We start from the raw sequence: 17,472 nt of genomic DNA, 5'->3' as shown, positions 1-17,472 counted from the left end.
ACCATTTTTATACGCTGACTCATTTCCAGGAACATGCTGGTGCTGTCAGTTATTTGGAAGTAATGTTTCCCACCACCTCCTATTATTTCTGGTAGATCTAGTTCTGAGTTAACTGCAGGAAATAGTGAGAGCCACGTGGATAGCCATTTCCGTTACAATTCACAAAGACAGTGGTGCAAATTAAAGAACAGTGTGAAAACTGCTTTCACTTCTCTGCTCAATCCCCTCTCAAGCTGTTAGAGACTATTTACTACATAGGTAGTGTAGCTCTGTGGGAATTGAGGTAAAAAGTCCTTCCCCCAGTCAGTGTACTGAGGTATTAATAGTGAATACTAAAATATGTTTGCATGTTGTTATATTTTTAGGTCAACTAAAGATTCATCCCATAAATGTCAATTGATTAGAAAGGCAAATAAGACGGACTAATTGCTACTTAAACAGTCACTGGCAGGTTTTATGTCAACAGTTGTCAAAGTAAATGTTTAATGTTCACATCTTTACAATGTATAGTAAAACTTAACTAAAGTGCCTTCAAGTGCTGATTCTTACAGTGCCACTGTTATGAAAAATGATTCACTGTGGTTTAAAGTATCTTAGCAAACTGTTAGACTGTGATAAACACGGCGCAGCATTCCTTCGTCCTTTACTTGTTCTGTGCTTTTCTGAGGGCTTCTCCATAGACCTTTTGGATGCAGGTTCCTCACTCTTCCATTCAGCTAGTAGCTCTTTTTGCACATCAGGAGGTAGTTCATAAAAAGTCTTTGGGTCGACATTGGGAGGGAACATAACTACTGTTTCCCTACTGGAAGTTTTCTCCTCCAAGGTTGTTTCAGAGGCTTGCTTATGTTTATCCAAGACAGGGCCATGCATGATGGTTTGGCTGGCTCCAGCTTCCAGAGATGACAGGTCTCTCGCTGGGAAGCTGAGAGAGTCAACAGGTTGTTCCTCTGTGCTGCTGCTGGCCACTGCACTGCTGGGACACGTGGAGGAACAACTGGCCCTGGAGCTGTGTGGCAGAACAGCTGCCTCTTCAGGAGCCGATGTGAGGTGTGTGCTGCATGCTGCAGACTGCATATCCCTGTTCAGTCCCCTAGAACCTGGGGCAGTGCTGTGTACCTCTTCTGCAAAGCACACAGATGGCATACCCGAAACATCCTCCCTTGGGATTGCTTCTGTTTGTTCCAAAACAATTTCTTTTTGAATATCTTCTGGAAGCTCCCTGAAGACTTCCTGGTCTGTGCCACCGGGACACAAAGGAAATGGCAAGTCAGGAATTCCTGCTGGTTTAGTATCACTTTCCTTTTCCTCTGAAAGCTTCCTTGTTTTTGTAGTTCCAGTTCCCTTGAAGCTCTTGTTCCTCGAAGCACTTCCCTCACCTTGTGAGACATCTTCCACTTCCTGTAGCAAACAGGTACACAGACGCCTAAGTATGTTCTGTGCAATCTGCTAGTGACCAAGCACTGTTTCACAAAGAGCAAGTCTTTCTAATTATACCTTAACAGACAGTAGGGTTTGTTTTATTCTTATGATCAATCATTAGTGACTTTTCAAATCTTATTTTTAACAGTGCATTTGATTGCTTTCCAACTCTCTGGGTATGATGTTACCCACACATCATTTTCCTAAGCCTCAAGGTTACCAAGGTACAAAATTGATATGTCAAGAGAGAAACGCTAAATTCATTCCACTACATGATGTTGAAGTTACTAAGGTTCCATGTTGGGTACTGCAAGCATTTTGTGGAAACACTTTGCAGCGTTTCCACAGGCAGCTCCTTCAGGGTCTAGCAGATGCAGCTGGGAGGGAGGAGGTTTGTTCCAGTTCTGAGCAGGAGTTAGAAGCTCACCAGACCAGATGCTGGTGGCCAGTACAGAATTTGGTGTTTGTTTAGTTTCTAGTCTGAACAGGGAGACTTGCATATGCATAGAAAGGTAAACAAACTCTCTGAAAGTATCTTAATAAAAGCAACAAGGTAAATGAGAAGCAACTTGTAAGATTTTAGTGTAAGGTAAAAAGTGCATCAGAGTGACAGTATCTGAGTAAGTGGCCTGTTTTTGCACTAGCACTAAATAAAGAGCAGATTGTACTGCAAGGAACAGCAGTTCTGTTCTCTTCAGTTAAGGCTTGATAACCTAGCTGGCTGTCCCATTCAAGGTAAGACTCTTTAAAAGAGGTTTAATACCATCTACTGAAAGAAAGCACACAAGTAACACCTCCTTAGAAGACTCCAAATAAACGTTCATTTAAAGTTTAAATACAGATAATAAAGACAGAATCTCAGACCTTTCTTATCTGCTGATTGTTTTCAGTATCTTCCAGCTTACCCGGACACGTTTACCAGAGCCTGATGGTGGTGACATCTGCTTTAGATAGAAACCAATTGATCCTTTCTTGCTGCTAGGAAGATCTTTGAGGTTGGAGAAGCAGACACTCAGAAGGGTGAGATGAAATGGTTGAGCTACATCTATCATCTTTCGAAAGAGTTTCATTAGTAGATCAACCAATGGTGATATGATGTTGCTCCTGCCTAAAAGAAAAAAGGTGGGAAAAAGAGGAATGTGTGTCATCAGAAGTGCCATTTAAATCAATCTCATGCAAAGTCCAAAGGGAAGTACTGTTAAAGGCTTCCAAAATAGTCTGTCAACAGGGTTGTTAAGGTGTTCGTTCTGCCCTGTCTGGTATGGCCTGAACTGAATAACAGGCTTGTTCTTCCTCTCCAGTAGAAATGCTTGAGGGAAGATTACTTTATAGCATGGACTTAGAAAAGGGTTGCAGAGTCCAAGCCAAGGCTTTAAAAATTATGCAGTTGTACCAGAAAGGCCTTTACTGAGCCATGAAGGTGCAGAACATTACCCCAGCACGGGTAATAACATGGTTCACTGGAGTCTGTATGACAATAAGCTGACAGTAACTGTTAGTCTGCTCTGACAGAGAAGTCCAGGAGCAGTTGTCAAGTGAGAATCTACAGAGGCTTTCAATAGCTTCCCTAGGACTCTGAGAAGTCAATTGGGAACTGAAGTCGGGGAGGGGTGATTCCATGTGCTGATACAGCAGTGATTCTGATTTATTTGCTCACTCCCATCTGAAGTGTCAGATGAATTGCAATTGCTGGTTAGAAAGCTCAAGTCTGAGTAGGATGAGTGCCTTTATGTTATTAATTTTCAGAGATATATAAAAAATATGGTTTATTACATAATGAAACTGAGACCATAATTCAAATCCCTAACAGAGAAAAGCAGATTAATCTAGGAAGCAGCCCTCAGTTACCCTTTCCCACCCCACCACAGAATTTTCAGCCAGCAATACACCCAGGCTGGGTTACAAGGTAGCAGCAGCATACAAGTTTTTCCCACACTGAAGTTCTCCATGATTTTAGCGTGCTGCATCAGGACACATCCATTAGCAGTAACAGAAAAGTATTGGAAGGACTAAGCGTAGGGAACATTATCGTGACACTAAGTAACAGAATTTTACAGGGAGGTTAGTTAGGTGGTAGCAGCACAAAGATGATACTTTCAGAAGTATCAAAACCTTCTGGGTTTACCTTTCCCAAACTTGTGAAGGAGATGAGGTGGAACAGGACACTGACGGCTCTCCCGACTGAACCATTTGTTGGTGCAGGAGAACTGGCGGATGGTCAGCCTCACGGTGTGTGGCTGTCTCCCATCTCTCTCTATTCTGTGGAGCACAAAGCAGTCATGACTGCGAGTGGCTGTTTGAGGCTTGTGCTGGAGGTCCCTCCCAACCCCTACCATTCTGAGATATTTCAGAGGCTCTACAGAAATTGTCACAGCATTGGATGCTGCCCTGAGGGCAATGGGCTGGTGGTTGATAGGGCTGGGACAAATGCTGGACTCAATGAGCTTAAAGGTCTCTGCCAGCTGAAATGATTCTATGATTCCATGACTACAGAGCTCTCCCAGCTTCTGGCTTTACTCCAGTGATTATACAGCAGACTTTGAGTCCAAGCTGTTCCCCTTAACTACCCATAAGTTAGAAGTTCAGTATACTGTGACTGCTGTCACCAAGCGTCTTCAACTGAAGTGAATGTGAAACCTCAGTCTGCAATACTGCCATGTTTCCATACTTCATATATTAAAAGTAGTGTATTCTTTACAGCTACACCCTGTGTAAGAGCTTTTAGATCTTTTTGCATTTTGAGGAAACGTTCCCACTTCAGCAGCAAAAGGTTAGCTGGCTTTTGGAAGAAGATTGAGAAACAAAAGTATGTAGTTGTTTCTTTCCCCCTCAAAAACTGTGTGTTTTCCCTACAGAAACTCTTTCTCAATTTTAAATGCTGTGAATAAGATGGGACAAACAGCTTCCTTCAGGTTTCATAATTACTGAGCAATCACAGAATCACAGCATGGTGGGGTTGGAAGGGACCTTTAGAGCTCATCCAGTCCAACCCCCTGCAGAAGCAGCTCCCACCTAGATCAGGTCACACAGGAACGTGTCCAGGCGGGTCTTGAAGCCCTCCAAGGAAGGAGCCTCCACACCCTCCCTGGGCAGCCTGGGCCAGGGCTCCCTCACTCAAACACTCAAAACAGTTTGTCCTTATGTTTCAATGGAACTGTTTGTGTTCCAGCTTCATCCCATCACCCCTTGTCCTGTCACTGGATACAACAGAAGAAAGTGCTGCTCCAACCTCCTGACACCCACCGGAGAGATATTTGTCAATATTACTGAGCTCCCCCCTCAGTCTCCTCTTCTCCAGACTAAACAGCCCCAGGTCCTGCAGCCTTTCCTCACAAGGAAGATGCTCCAGTGCCCTGAGCATCTTGCTGGCCCTGCACTGGCCTCTCTGCAGCAGTTCCCTGTCCCTCTGCAGCTGGGGAGCCCACAACTGGGCACAGGACTCCAGGTGAGGCCTCAGCACATGTGGCAGAGCAGAGGGGGAGCAGAACCTCCCTGGCCCTGCTGCCCACACTCTTCTTGATGCCCCCAGGCTGCCACTGGCTTCTTGCCCACGAGGGCACGTTGCTGGCTCATGGGCAGTTTATTATCAGCCAGCACTGCCAGGTCTGTCTCTGCAGAGCTGCCGTCCAGCAGGTCACCCCCAGCTTGGCCTGGGGCATGCCTGAGATGCAGATTAAAGACTGCTTGCCCACAATGTTACCATAACTGAAATGGATCTATCTGTTCTGAGACTTGGTTAGATGTGAGGAAATAAAACCTTTCAGACTTACAGAGCATTTAAAGGCTTGGAGACACATGCAGAGGGTATGGAAATGTTTAGAGGAAAAGATAGTGAAGAACTAATGAGGGACAACAGACTTTTCAGGGCTGACACGAATAGGGTTTGAGAAACCAGCAGTTGAACCATGGCAGAACAGGAAGCAGTTCAGTGCTGCTAGAATATATCCTCATTATATTAAACTAAGATAATCATGATGTAGAAAGGGAGAGCAGGAAAGTGATGGCAGTGTGTGTCCTCCTGCATTGCAGGTGTGTTTGTCAAGGATCTTGGGCTTGGCTACTTTCTGGATCCAGGGCAAAGGATGGAGGAAGAAATGAAACTCTTCTTCCAGAGTGACAGAAAAATAACCTGTGGAACAGCAGATACATAAACAGTGATCAGCAATGGTCTGAACGTAGAGAAAGATGCTCTTCGAAAGAGACCCTTCACTCAGGGAGCTCATTGATATTGACAAATATCTCACTGGTGGGTGTCAGGACGTTGGGGAAGAACTTTTGTTCTGTTGTATCCAGTGACAGGACAAGGGGTGATGGGATGAAGCTGGAACACAAACAGTTCCACTTAAACATAAGGACAAACTGTTTGAGTGTTTGAGTGAGGGAGCCCTGGCCCAGGCTGCCCAGGGAGGGTGTGGAGGCTCCTTCCTTGGAGGGCTTCAAGACCCACCTGGACACGTTCCTGTGTGACCTGATCTAGGTGGGACCTGCTTCTGCAGGGGGGTTGTGCTGGATGATCTCTGAAGGTCCCTTCCAACCCCACCATGCTCTGATTCTATGTTAATGAGGATGCACTAAATGCTGTGATTCGCAACCAAACAACAGTGTGATCAGCAAATGCAAAGAGGAGCTGCAGAGGAACAGAAGGGCTCAGAGCCAGCCTGGGGGCAAGAGAGAAGTGGAGCAAAGCAGCAGGACAATCCTTGAACTGGGGAAAAAATAGACCAAAGGAGAAATAGGGAGGCATATCCTGTCTCTATAAATGTATTTTGGTGAGAGAAGAAATGTAGATTACAAGACAAACCTAAGTCCCTTCAGGTCACAATTTCAGTCATCAAAAAGAGCTACTGGAAACAGTCACCTGTCCAATAAGTTAGGAAGCAGTTCTTCAATTTTCTCTTTCACTTCCCCTTCTGATGAACATTTTTTAAAGGAGTCTTCATCACTAAAGGACTAAAACAAGCCAACACATTAGTCCTTTCAATTTTGTATTACCTTCAAAATGCTGAAGAGGAAAAACACCTATAATAATTAATTAGCACCAAGATATCTTTGATGCTCAGAGCTCAGCTGAGTTTAGGGAGACTGACACATTAACTGGAATTGTACTAGAGAATGCTTTCAAAAATGCATCACTCTGGTTGTCCCAGCCAAGCTGTATAAAACTAAAAGCAATTTCTTTTGCTCCTCATAAAGTACTTTAGAATTCTACCTGTACCTGAGGTGGGCCAGACGGAGTCACAGGGGAGTCGTCTTCTCCGTAGCTGAGTTTTTGGATACGCTGAGCAACAGAAGTGCTCAGTTCCTTCTCTAACACAGCAGAGGGAAACGCCTGGAGATCACACACGTTCCTAACCCCCAGCGCTTCAAGACGTTTGCTGGTTTTGTAGCCAATGCCTAAATAAAATGTGTATGAAAAACACAGGGAAAGGTGAAAGAAAAAACAAACCTCAAGCCTACACAAATAATATTGACAAGTATTTCTGCTACTACAGTGCAGGCCCTTGAACACCGTTTTTTGGTGAGTTTCCATTTGAGTCCTAGAATCTGCCATCAGAAAGGCCTTGCTGGGAGGAAAGGCTGCAGGACCTGGGGCTGTTTAGTCTGGAGGAGACCGGGGCGGGGGGGACACCTCATTAAAATATCTCACTGGTGGGTGTCAGGAGGTTGGAGCAGCACTTTTTTCTATTGTGTCCAGTGACAGGGCAAGGGGTGAAGCTGGAACACAAACAGTTCCATTGAAACATCAGGACAAACTGTTTGAGTGTTTGAGTGAGGGAGCCCTGGCCCAGGCTGCCCAGGGAGGGTGTGGAGGCTCCTTCCTTGGAGGGCTTCAAGCCCACCTGGACATGTTCCTGTGTGACCTGATCTAGGTGCCAGCTGCTTCTGCAGGGGAGTTGGACTGGATGATCTCTAAAGGTCCCTTCCAACCCCACCATTCTGTGATTCTATGAAAGGGCTGCCCATGCCTGTAGCCTGCATCAATGCTTCCTGGCCAGCAGCAGAGTGTCAGTGTAGAGCAACTGAGAAAAGGGCTTCCTCAGAGGGCTTCATCAGGCTTTAATAACTGGTTTCCAATCAGCAAATATTAAAGACTTTGTATTTAAAGCCTACTATCAGCCACAATAAAATGTGGGCTTCAATAACAACAGACTGAGATTTCAGTATTTTTGAAAGTACCTTGTGAGTGGCTGCGAGACACTTGTGTCACAACCTAAAACTGAGAAAACCAAAGTCCTTTTGTTCCTTCTGCTAAGCAAAACTCAAACAGCTTATGGACAAAAAAGAAACACACACCTGCACACCCTGCTGCCTGCTTGCAGGAATAGATTTTTAAGTTGTTTCAGCTCTTAGCTTTTCAGTGTATTTTCTCACTCTCTCACAAGTTGGCAACACGCTCCTCATTGTTGCTGAGAGCAGCACACACTTACCAGGCACTTTCTGGATGTGATCAAGGCTGCGCAGAAGCTCCTGACAGCTTTCAGGCAGAAGCACTGTTTGCTGATTCGGTTTAAAGGTCCCAGATACCAGTTTAGACAGCAGTTTGTTGGAGGCCACTCCTGCACAGCCCGTGAGGCCCAGTCTCTCATATATGGCTTCCCTGAACTCCTCTGCAATCTGAGACCCAATGACTAGCCTTACGTGCCTTGTGTCCTGCAGATTGATGGCTGCAAAGCAAAAACAACCAGTGCTCAGTATGTAAACAAGTCACCTAAGTTAGCTAATTCCCTAGGTTTAGGTATTTTTGACACTGCACTAGAGCAGTACAAGGTATGGCCTCATGAGTCCAGCTGTGGCTTCTGTAGCCACGTTTAACCACGCTCCTGTCTCTCACAAACACTGTTAAAAGGGGGGTAGCTGCTGTCCCAAACCAGGGGTATGCTGTCCAGGCAGCATAATGGAGTATTTTACATATAAAATATATTAAAAGATATCAGTAAAAAGTGTTAAGTATCACAGATTCTTGTGCCTATGTAACCAGAGTAGAGATTTACTAATCTTTCACTTAGAGGGCTACCTTGCAGCTCAGCCTTTATTCCTCACATGCAAATGCCAAACGAGGAAACACACTATTCAGGCATTTCCCTCCTCTTCAAATTGTGTTTGATTTGAAGGCCTTACAATAGCTCAAAGTCCAGGGGGAAAAAAAAAGCGCCAACTGCTTCCCTTCCTCGTGCATGAAGTGAGAACCAGGCACAGCCACTACATTCATGCACAGCTCAGTTGGCTGCTTCAGTCTCAGTAAGCCTGTGGCTGTGGCAAAAAGTTACTCTTCTTTTTGGTTTTCATTCATTAGAAAACTGATTCAGTTTTGCCAGTCGTCAACAAGGTTCAAGCTGAAGCAAAATCTTACCACAGCAAAACTAAAGGGAAAAAAAGAGGACACTGCCAATCTGTGCTGAGCTACCACAGAGGTTTGGGGTTTTGGGTGGCCTAACTAGAACACTGCTCAACATCTGTGGTAGCTTCTACTCTCCATGCAGAAGCTGAGCAGACAACAGAGCAAGGCAAGTTTCCAAATGTTCAGCTCCAGCCAACACTTCAAAGCAGACAGACACCTTGTACTGAACTTCACAAGCATTTGCTGTATTTTCCAATGTGTTTTAACTTACCTTGGTGATTGTATACGTGGCCAGACACACAGATCCTGGGGCATCCACTTTGCTGTAGCTGGTTTAGTCTCTTCTCCACAATTGCTGTGATATCCACAAAATTTTCATCGAACCCAAGCCTTTCCACCAGTGGACAGAATTCCCCCAACAACTCTAGGAGGAAAAGATACTCAAGGATAATATGGCACACAACTGATGTGGGGTGTTCACATCTGCACCAATCCACAGCTGATTCCACAGGGATTCAAGTAGGATGCTTGCAGGAAGAGAAACTCTGTTCCAGGTAAAATAATAAGGCTCTTATTTTAGCAAGGTGAAGAAGAATATTTGTTCATCCCACAACTACCTCTACCATCTGCTGCTCTTCTCCCCAAATTTCTCCTTTCCTCATTTCTCTTTGAAATTACAGTTCTTAACCTCTGCAGCACGTTCTCCTAAGGAAATCTGTTTCCCAGATAGGTGGTCCTTTGCTTTTTAGTTACTACTATTTCACCTGCTAACACTGCTAATGGCAAAAACAGTGACAATGCTGGCATATCATTTAATTAAGAAACAGGGGAGGAGCTCACACACTTGAAGTCAGAGAATCATAGAGTGGTAGGGTTAGAATGGAATCATAGAATGGAAGTGTCAGTGTACTGTCCTTCATTGCTTCACATTTGGAAAAGTATCTCTACAGTCAGTATTTAAATAAGAAAAAATGTTTCTGGAGAACTACCTGGGTACAATCACAGGATCACTGAGGCTGGAAAAGCCCTTCAAGATCATGGAGTCCAAGCATTCCCCCAGCACTGCCACGGCCACTACTAACCCATGTCCCTCAGTTCCACGGCTTTGGGATCCCTCCAGGGATGGGGACTGCACCACTGCCCTGGGCAGCCTGGGACAGAGCTGGACAACTCTTTAAGAAGCTGTTCCCCATCTTCAATCTAAACCTCCCCTGGAGCCACTTGAGGCTGTTTCCTCTTGTCCTGCCACTTGTTACTTTAAAGCAGAGACTGAACCCCTCCATGGCTGCAGCCTCCTGTCAGGGAGTGTCAGAGAGTGCTGCTGTCTCCCCTCAGCCTCCTCTTCTCTAGGCTCAACACCCCCATTCCCTCAGCTGCTCTCCATCAGACTTGTGCTCCAGCCCCTTCCCCAGCTTTGTTACCTCTCTTTGGGCACCCGAGGACTACATGGGCACGATCCCAACACACCCATATGTCCCGTATCACATCAGTGTTGTACATTTATAGTGCCTCATCCAGACAGCGACCCGTTGATGAAATACTGACATCGTACGACTGTTATCACCAGGGTAACTTTCAGAGCAGCAAACTGTCGTACACTATTGCACACGTGTGCACATATGTGTGAAGTTCGACAGAAAGTGTTCATCCTCTATTAAAGAACCGTTGATTTTGTACCTGTAACCTTGTATGACATTTCCCTGTACGCAGTCAGATCTTCTCCATTAACCAGTATCAGATGAGGACACTTCTCTTTAGCATCCTTGACAGACATCAGTTTCTTAACTCCAAGTTTTCTGGCTTCATAGTTACAAGTAACTACAATGTATTTCTGCTGCACTCCTGCAAGTAGAGGTTAAATCGCTTTTAAAGTGTAGGTTTCCCTGTGCTTCACAGAAAAGCAGCACAGTACTTCCAAGCCACTGCAAAGACCACGAGGTACATGCCTTGTCCATCACGGAACAAGCAAACAAAGCAACACCACAGTCTGCTCCACAAGACCAGGAGGACAGAGCCTCTGATTTAGATGGTGAGACGGTAAGAACACTTAAAAATCGTACTGATATTTCCCATTGTAACATCACTCTGAAGTTTGGGCCTTGTCAGGCAATCTTACCTGTGAAAGTGCTCTTTATGCAACAGTTATTTCATGAGGTACCTTCTCCACTGACTGGCTTGTACTAGTTCTTACCCTCTGAGTGGAATAAAGCATGCTTTAAGCATGACTGTGTCAAAGGGCTCATCTGTGGAGCTCAGCCCTCCCTGTGCCCACATACGTTGTAAACCAGGCTTCCCTCCCCAGAACTGCTCAGGCACGTTGGCATGTGCCTGCACTTGTGCTCAGGAGGGTTTATTAATCCTGCAGTCACAGCTATATGGAGCCTCGACTGTGCCTTGCTCACTCTGTAAACAGCTACAGCTCTAGTGTGACTGTATCTCACTACACAGGCATGTCTGTACTTTAGGCACGTCCTTAGCTTCTGCTGCTTGAACACACTTAATCCCCAAATTAACAGCAAACTCGTACCTAAAGGCTTGTCTCTTAGTTCAGGATTACGGACCATTTCAACTTGTGCATAAAAGCAGTCCAAGTCAAGGTGCACAATCACTCTGCACGTTGCACTTTGTGCCGACACAGGTTTGCTGTGGTCTGCTGCAAGGAAAGCAAAAGGACAGATTATAAACTACCAGCCAGCTTACATCACTAAAAACATAATAACAATCTGTTCTAATAAACAGGTATTAGAAGAAGAATGTAGAATTTACAGCTTTTAGACTAATTCTAGCACTGCGCTAACCCTAGGGTCTCCTCCCCTCTGCTCTGCCCTGGTGAGGCCTCATCTGCAGTCCTGACATATGAGGCCATGCACAGCCAGGCCAGACCACACAAGATTTATCTGCCTGTGATGACATTATCCTGACGTGATGAAGGTCCTGCTCTGAGGGTCATCATGAAGAGTGTGGGCAGCAGGTCAAGGGAGGTTCTGCCCCACTTTTACCCTGTGCTGGTAAGGCCTCATCTGGAGTCCTGTGTCCAGTTGTGGGCTCCCCAGCTGCAGAGGGACAGGGAACTGCTGCAGAGAGGCCCGTGCAGGGCCAGCAAGATGCTCAGGGCACTGGAGCATCTTCCTTGTGAGGAAAGGCTGCGGGACCTGGGGCTGTTCAGCCTGAAGAACAGAAGGCTGAGAGGAGCCCTCATGAATGCTGAAAAATACCTAAAGGTCAGTTGTTGAGAGGACGAGGCCAGTCTTTGCTCCATGGTGGCCAGTGCCAGGACAAGAGGTGATGGGCAGAAGCTGGAGCACAGGCAGTGCCACTGGCTCTGGAGGAGAAACCCCTTTGGTGCTGAGGTGAGGGAGCCCTGGCCCAGGCTGCCCAGGGAGGGTGTGGAGGCTCCTTCTTGGGAGGTTTCCAACCCCACCTGGAGACGTTCCTATGCCTCCTGAGCCAGGGGAACCTGCTTTGGCAGGGGTTGGGCTGGATGAGCTCTGCAGGAACCTTCCAACCCCTACCACCCAAAAACCCCCAACTCATTTAGTCAATACAGCCCGAATGAAAGCCAGGTCAATATCTGGGTTCTGTTCTCGGGGCGGGTGTCTTTACTGTCTGCTGCGCTCTCTCGTTCCAAGGGGAGAAGCCAAGCGCTCACGAGCAGAATCACAGCAGCAAGTAAAGCAGGGACAGAGCGGGCTGGGCCATGGCTGCCGAGGAGCGGCTCTCCCCACACGAACTCGCGCTGCCCTTCCTCGGGCGGCCGCCACACGCTGCGGGCTCGCCCCTCCTCCCCGCCCCGCGACTGCCGCCTCTTCATCCCGGCGAGGCCTTGCTCGCCCCACGCGTGTGCCCGAGCCTCGCAGCCCCTGCCCGGGGAAGAACACGGGGCTCCAAAGCGCCGGGTGACCGCGGCTCCGGCCCGTGGCCGCCGCTCCCTTCAGCACCCGGCGCCATCGCTCCCCGCCCCGCCCCGCCGCCCGCGCTCACACTGCGGGCCGAGCCAGTCCTCCTCGTCCTGCTCCGTGGGCGGCGGGAAGGGCTCCATGCCGCCCGGGGGCTGACTCACGGGCCGCCGCGGAGCCGCTCCCCGCGGGGGCCGCGGCCGCGCTCCCGCCGCTCCCTTCGCGCTGCGCCCGCCCCGCGGGGGCGGCGGCCGAGCGGCGCCGCGCAGGTCCTAGCGCCGGGCCGGGCCGCGCCGGGGAGGGCGGGGGGGCCGCGGCCTCCGGCGGGACCCCGCGGGCAGGCGGGCGGCTCGGGGGCCTCGGGAGGAGGGGACGCGGCGCCTCGGGTGCGCGGTGGGGGCTTTGCGCCGCGGCGACGGGCCCGCCGAGAAGCGGTGTCTCCGTGACGGGAGTGCCGGGTGTCCGGCGGTGGGTTGTCAGCCCGGGGAGGGGACGGCGGGGTACGGGTTGCAGTGCAGAGGACACGAATAAAGCGAACGCGGCGGGGCCCGGGAGCGCTTTGTCCGCGGACACTTTGGCGAACTCGGGTTTATGTCAGAGCGGGGTTTGTCGGCGCCGCTGCGCTCCGGGGCCGCGGCTCGTCCCGCCGAGCACCGGGGGACGAACGGGACGAGAGCGACAGTTTCGTCCCGCCCCAGCACCCGCCGGCGCTGATCCAGCCCGGGCTCGCCCGAGCCCTCCGGGCGCCGCTCCCGCCGGCCTCACGCCCCTGTGGCCGCCGGCCGTGGCAGCTCCGGCAGCGCCGCGGCCGCTCTGTCCCGCCGACGGCGCTCTCTATGGTCGGCGGGGTTGGCCGCTCTGGCCCGCGTAGGCCGCGCCGCGCCCCGCTCGTTGCGCCGCCGACACGGATTCCGGGGCCCGGCCGCGGAAGCGGGAGCGGGGCGAACGCTCCGGCGGCTGCGCGCGCAGCCCGCGCTCCTGGCGCCGACCAGCGCGCCGCGGCCGCCATCGCCAGGGGGTCCCGGCCCCGGCCGCGTCCGGGAACAATAACGCTCTTGTGCAGAGCACCGGGGGCCGGGCGCCGGCCGAGCCCCTTCTCCGCTCGTCCCTTCTCCTCCTCCGCCGCCGCCGTCACCGGCGCCTCGGGCCCCGCGGCCGGTGCATGGAGAAACAGGGCAGGATGGACTGCCCCGCGCTGCCCCCGGGCTGGAAGAAGGAAGAGGTGATCCGCAAGTCGGGCCTCAGCGCCGGCAAGAGCGATGTCTACTACTTCAGGTATGTGCCGGCAGGGCCGGCCGGCCCGTGACAGCCGCGCTCCTCCGGCGGGACGGCGCCGGCCCGGGCAGAGCGGCCGCTGCCAGCGCTCCTCCGCTTCCAGCCGCCCCTGCCCCGCGCCCCGGCACCGCCACCTGCCCCGCGAGCTCCGCACGGCTCAGGGGCGGCGGGGACGGTCGGGGCCGGTGCCGGTCTCCTGCCGCCGCCCGCCTGTCAGGGGCCGCGGGGAGTCCCCGCTCGCACCGCCGCCCGCCTGACAGGAGGCCGGATCCCCTCCTGGCGCACGCCTGTCAGGGAGCCGTCGCTCCCCGCGGCCGGGGACGCAGTGCAGCCGGGGGGATCGGGCCGTTCCTGCCTGTCAGGGGTGAGGCTGGTGCCTTCCTGCCGCCTCCTGTCAAGGGCCTCTGGGTGGTCGGCGCCGGTGCCCTCCCGCCATGGCTCCCGCGCCTGTCAGGGGTGAGGCCGGTGCCCTCCCGCCATGGCCCCCGCGCCTGTCACAGGGCCGGTGCCTTCCTGCCATTGCCCCACCGTGTGTCACAGAGCCGGTGCCCTCCCGCCGTGGCCCCTCCTGTCTGCCACACGGCCGGTGCCCTCCCGCCATGGCTGCCCCCGTCTGTCAGGGGTGAGGCCGGTGCCCTCCCGCCATGGCTGCCCCGTCTGTCAGGGGTGAGGCCGGTGCCCTCCCGCCATGACTCCTCCCGTCAGTCACAGGGCCAGTGCCCTCCCGCCGTGGCCCCCGCGCCTGTCACAGGGCCACTGCCCTCCCGGCGCCTCCTGTCAAGGGCCTCTCGGTGGTCGGGGCCGGTGCCCTCCCGCCGCTGCCCGCCTGACAGGGGCCGCGCTGAAGAGAGGAGGGGGCGAACAAGCGTCTCTCCTCGGGCAGCGCCCCGAGGCAGCCCAGCCCCGGGCGCGGCGGCTCGGCTCGGCTCGGCTCGGTCGGCCGCCGCCAGCGAGGGCTGTGCCCGCAAGACGGCGGCTGTCGGCGTGGGGGGCCCCGGGGAGAGGCGCCCGCGGCCGGGCTGGTGGCCAGCCCCCCCGCCCCCTCCGCTGGAGCTCCTTCTGCCGCGTGTGCAGGAGCCGCGGGCAGCCAGCCGTGCCCCGAGCTCGGGAGGAGCCGCCGGCTCTCAGTGGCGATGCTCCATGGTTCCTTGCCAGCGCACGGCGGGCTGGCCAAAGGGCTGACAGCCAGAGAGAGCTTGTAAGGAGCCCCTCAGCCCGGTTTTGCTTTGGGAGAGGGGTGCCAGCGCTGCTGCCTGCTGGCCTGTGCCGAGCCTCCTGAGCCCAGCTCTTCAGTAGAGTGGGATCAGCCCAGAGGGAACAGCCTCTTGCAATTAAGCTAAGTCAGAGTTGCCATTATCTGTGCCCAAGATGTCCTACCAGAGTAGTTAGGTCATTGGCGGGGGACACACAAGGCACGCTGAATTAATTAGGAAGCTTACCCGTGGTAACGACCGTTGAAATGTTAGCAAAGTTAAGAAGTCTTGCCCCTGCTAAGTGTTCTCGATATTACTGCACAGGTTTTAGTCAAACCAAGAGAAGCAACAGCAACCTAATTTTGTTTCACCCTCCTGCTTGCTTTCAGAAACTGAAAAGGTAGTTCTTTTCCCAAGGCAGAAATGAAATAAATTCAAAAGTCTTGCTCTTAGGCCGTGCCTCTGTCAGTCCAGCCTGCTGCACAGCAGAGGAAGCTGTCTGCTGCGACGGCTAACCTCTTACCCACAGCACCTCTATTTATAGCTCAGTGTGCATCTGATGAACCGCACCTGAAACCTCTCCCTCGCCTCGCTCTTTCTGAGCAGCCTCCTTTTGTTGCAGCGAATGGACTCGCTCTTTCTGCTGCCCCAGCCAGAGAAGTCCTGCTCGCTCCCACTCCGATGCCAGCTCATGGAAAAGGTGTTTTCTCTCAGTGTTGAATATGGCATCGGTTGCCCCATCGCACGATGCTGCTGAAGGAAATGAAACTCCTGTCGAAAGGATCACTAGATGTGGGGGAGGAACGTTGATTTTTCTCGTCAGCTTTGTGAATGAATCCGACTGAAAACTTTTCTCTTTTTTTGGGCACTTCTGGTTTTGTCTTGCCGCCTTTGTCTGACTCCCAACCGTATGCTAATACCGCGGCAGGCGACTGGGTAGCATCTGGCATCGCTGTCCGCCTCTCTGCCTCTGCCTTGCCTCCCTGCAGTGCTGCCTCCTCAAGCCTGTCTCAACCACTGTGCTTGATCCTACAGCCTGAGTCCTGTTTTCAAGACAGGTCCTGGTTTTCTGCAGATTGCTAAACTGACCTTTCTGCGTAGGCTTATTCCTTCCAGAATTCAGTGCCAGACTTTTCTCAAGCCAGACTCTGGGTCAGTGCTGACTGTGCTGGATTACGTTGACTGTAGAAGGCCCAGGCGACTCAGCCCTTTGCTCAGAATGTCTTGTTTTCTGAAACACTTGAGTTCAGCCATGTTTTGTCCCGTCAGAATGTAGGGGTGTGGGTGTTTTATGTGTTGCAGATTCTTAATTAAACTATGAGAGCACAGGAAAAATGCAGTAAGTTCTGGTATTTCTGGGTTTTAGTTTTTAGCTTGCAAAGAACGATCTGTTAACCTCATTAAGTTAGTTCATTAAGTTCATCAGCAGAGTTAAAACCCGAGGTTCATGCTTTTATGGTTTCTTAAGGCTAGGGAAAAAAAAAAAACCCTTCCAAAATAGATTGGACAAAGCTTCATTTGCTGTGATGGCCTAAATAATAACAACAGTAATTAAGAACAACTCTTGCAAGACTAGTACATGTTGCAGTCAGCCTTACTTGCGTTTTGAGACATGCTTGCTTCAGGATGGCTTGGTGGTACTTTAACCTACCAGACTTTAGGAAGATGTGATGCAGTCGCTCAGGTACAGCAAACCACTTCTGGTAGTTTCTGGTAGGATGCTTTTTACCCTTCTTCACATAGATCCAGGAGTCTTCAGACCTTTGTGGTTGTCGTGAAAAAGCTATTAAAAGAAGGGTGGGGTGGAAAGACTTCACAAGTGCTACCCTAGATCAAAACCTGGCTTTTGAGGTTACCCTTTCCTGCTTAATGATCTCAGCCTTCACCCTTTAGATTTTGCTGCTGCTGTTGCCTAAAACCCCGTTAAGAAACTCTTTAACACAATTTCTGTGGAAGATGCAAGACTGTAACCTACTCGTCACCAGCTCTGGAATTCTCTTCTTTTTAATGTGGGAAAGTGGTAGGAATAAACGTTTCGGATTTTAGGCCACCTTCCAGCATGGTTAGCAGTGATGCAGATCTGCCAAACAACCGCAGAATTGAAACCAAGAACTTACCAGGCAACTCATAGCTTAGCATTTGTTGATTTCACCACAGATAACAGGTTTGGAAAAATAAGCAGAAAAAAACCCAACTTATCTTTAGAAACAGGACAGCTTCTGCACAACCAAAGTGGAACAAATAAAAGGAATAGTTTTTTGGCTGCAGGCAGGACTGGCATAGGAAATTCATCTTGTTGTTTTTCTTTCTTTCTTTTCATCCTGTGATAGCTGTGAGGCAGATTTCAGCA

The 17,472-nt window shown here is 50.9% G+C and overlaps 2 protein-coding genes across 4 annotated transcripts in view; one reads left to right on the top strand and one right to left on the bottom strand.

Moving 5' to 3' along the window:
- Nucleotides 1-452: 452 nt before the first annotated feature.
- On the bottom strand, nucleotides 453-12,865 carry POLI (DNA polymerase iota). Of its 3 annotated transcripts, none has more exons than XM_062018734.1 (10): nucleotides 12,740-12,865; nucleotides 11,286-11,411; nucleotides 10,436-10,600; nucleotides 9,030-9,182; nucleotides 7,848-8,084; nucleotides 6,629-6,813; nucleotides 6,278-6,369; nucleotides 3,545-3,678; nucleotides 2,325-2,527; nucleotides 453-1,398 (listed from the first exon to the last, which is right to left on the bottom strand). In XM_062018734.1, exons 1-10 carry the CDS (start codon nucleotides 12,795-12,797, stop codon nucleotides 574-576), a joined length of 2,178 nt encoding a protein of 725 aa, XP_061874718.1. In that variant the 5' UTR covers nucleotides 12,798-12,865; the 3' UTR covers nucleotides 453-573. The 3 variants fall into 3 exon arrangements, with proteins under 3 accessions (XP_061874718.1, XP_061874720.1, XP_061874719.1); XM_062018736.1 differs by having other exon boundaries at nucleotides 6,635-6,813; XM_062018735.1 differs by having other exon boundaries at nucleotides 11,286-11,408.
- A 735-nt stretch (nucleotides 12,866-13,600) lies between these two features.
- Nucleotides 13,601-17,472, top strand: part of MBD2 (methyl-CpG binding domain protein 2) — a 45,649-nt gene continuing 41,777 nt past the window's right edge. Inside the window, exon 1 of the mRNA XM_062019160.1 lies at nucleotides 13,601-13,929. Coding sequence (XP_061875144.1) covers nucleotides 13,817-13,929 — 113 coding nt within the window. The 5' untranslated portion in view covers nucleotides 13,601-13,816. The remainder of the gene's footprint in view (nucleotides 13,930-17,472) is intronic.

The sequence above is a fragment of the Colius striatus genome, chromosome Z (genome assembly GCF_028858725.1).
Source record: "Colius striatus isolate bColStr4 chromosome Z, bColStr4.1.hap1, whole genome shotgun sequence".
Taxonomy (NCBI): Eukaryota; Metazoa; Chordata; class Aves; order Coliiformes; family Coliidae; genus Colius; species Colius striatus.
This window is presented reverse-complemented; position numbering and strand designations above follow the sequence as displayed.

Coding starts and splice junctions, on each gene's coding strand:
- POLI (XM_062018734.1), bottom strand. CDS start 12,797: ATGGAGCCCTTCCCGCCGCCCACGGAGCAGGACGAGGAGGACTGGCTC. Junction 9,183..10,435: donor AATGTCATACAAGGTTACAG/GTACAAAATCAA, acceptor TTTTCCTCCTAG/AGTTGTTGGGGGAATTCTGT. Junction 2,528..3,544: donor CCTTCACAAGTTTGGGAAAG/GTAAACCCAGAA, acceptor TTTTTCTTTTAG/GCAGGAGCAACATCATATCA.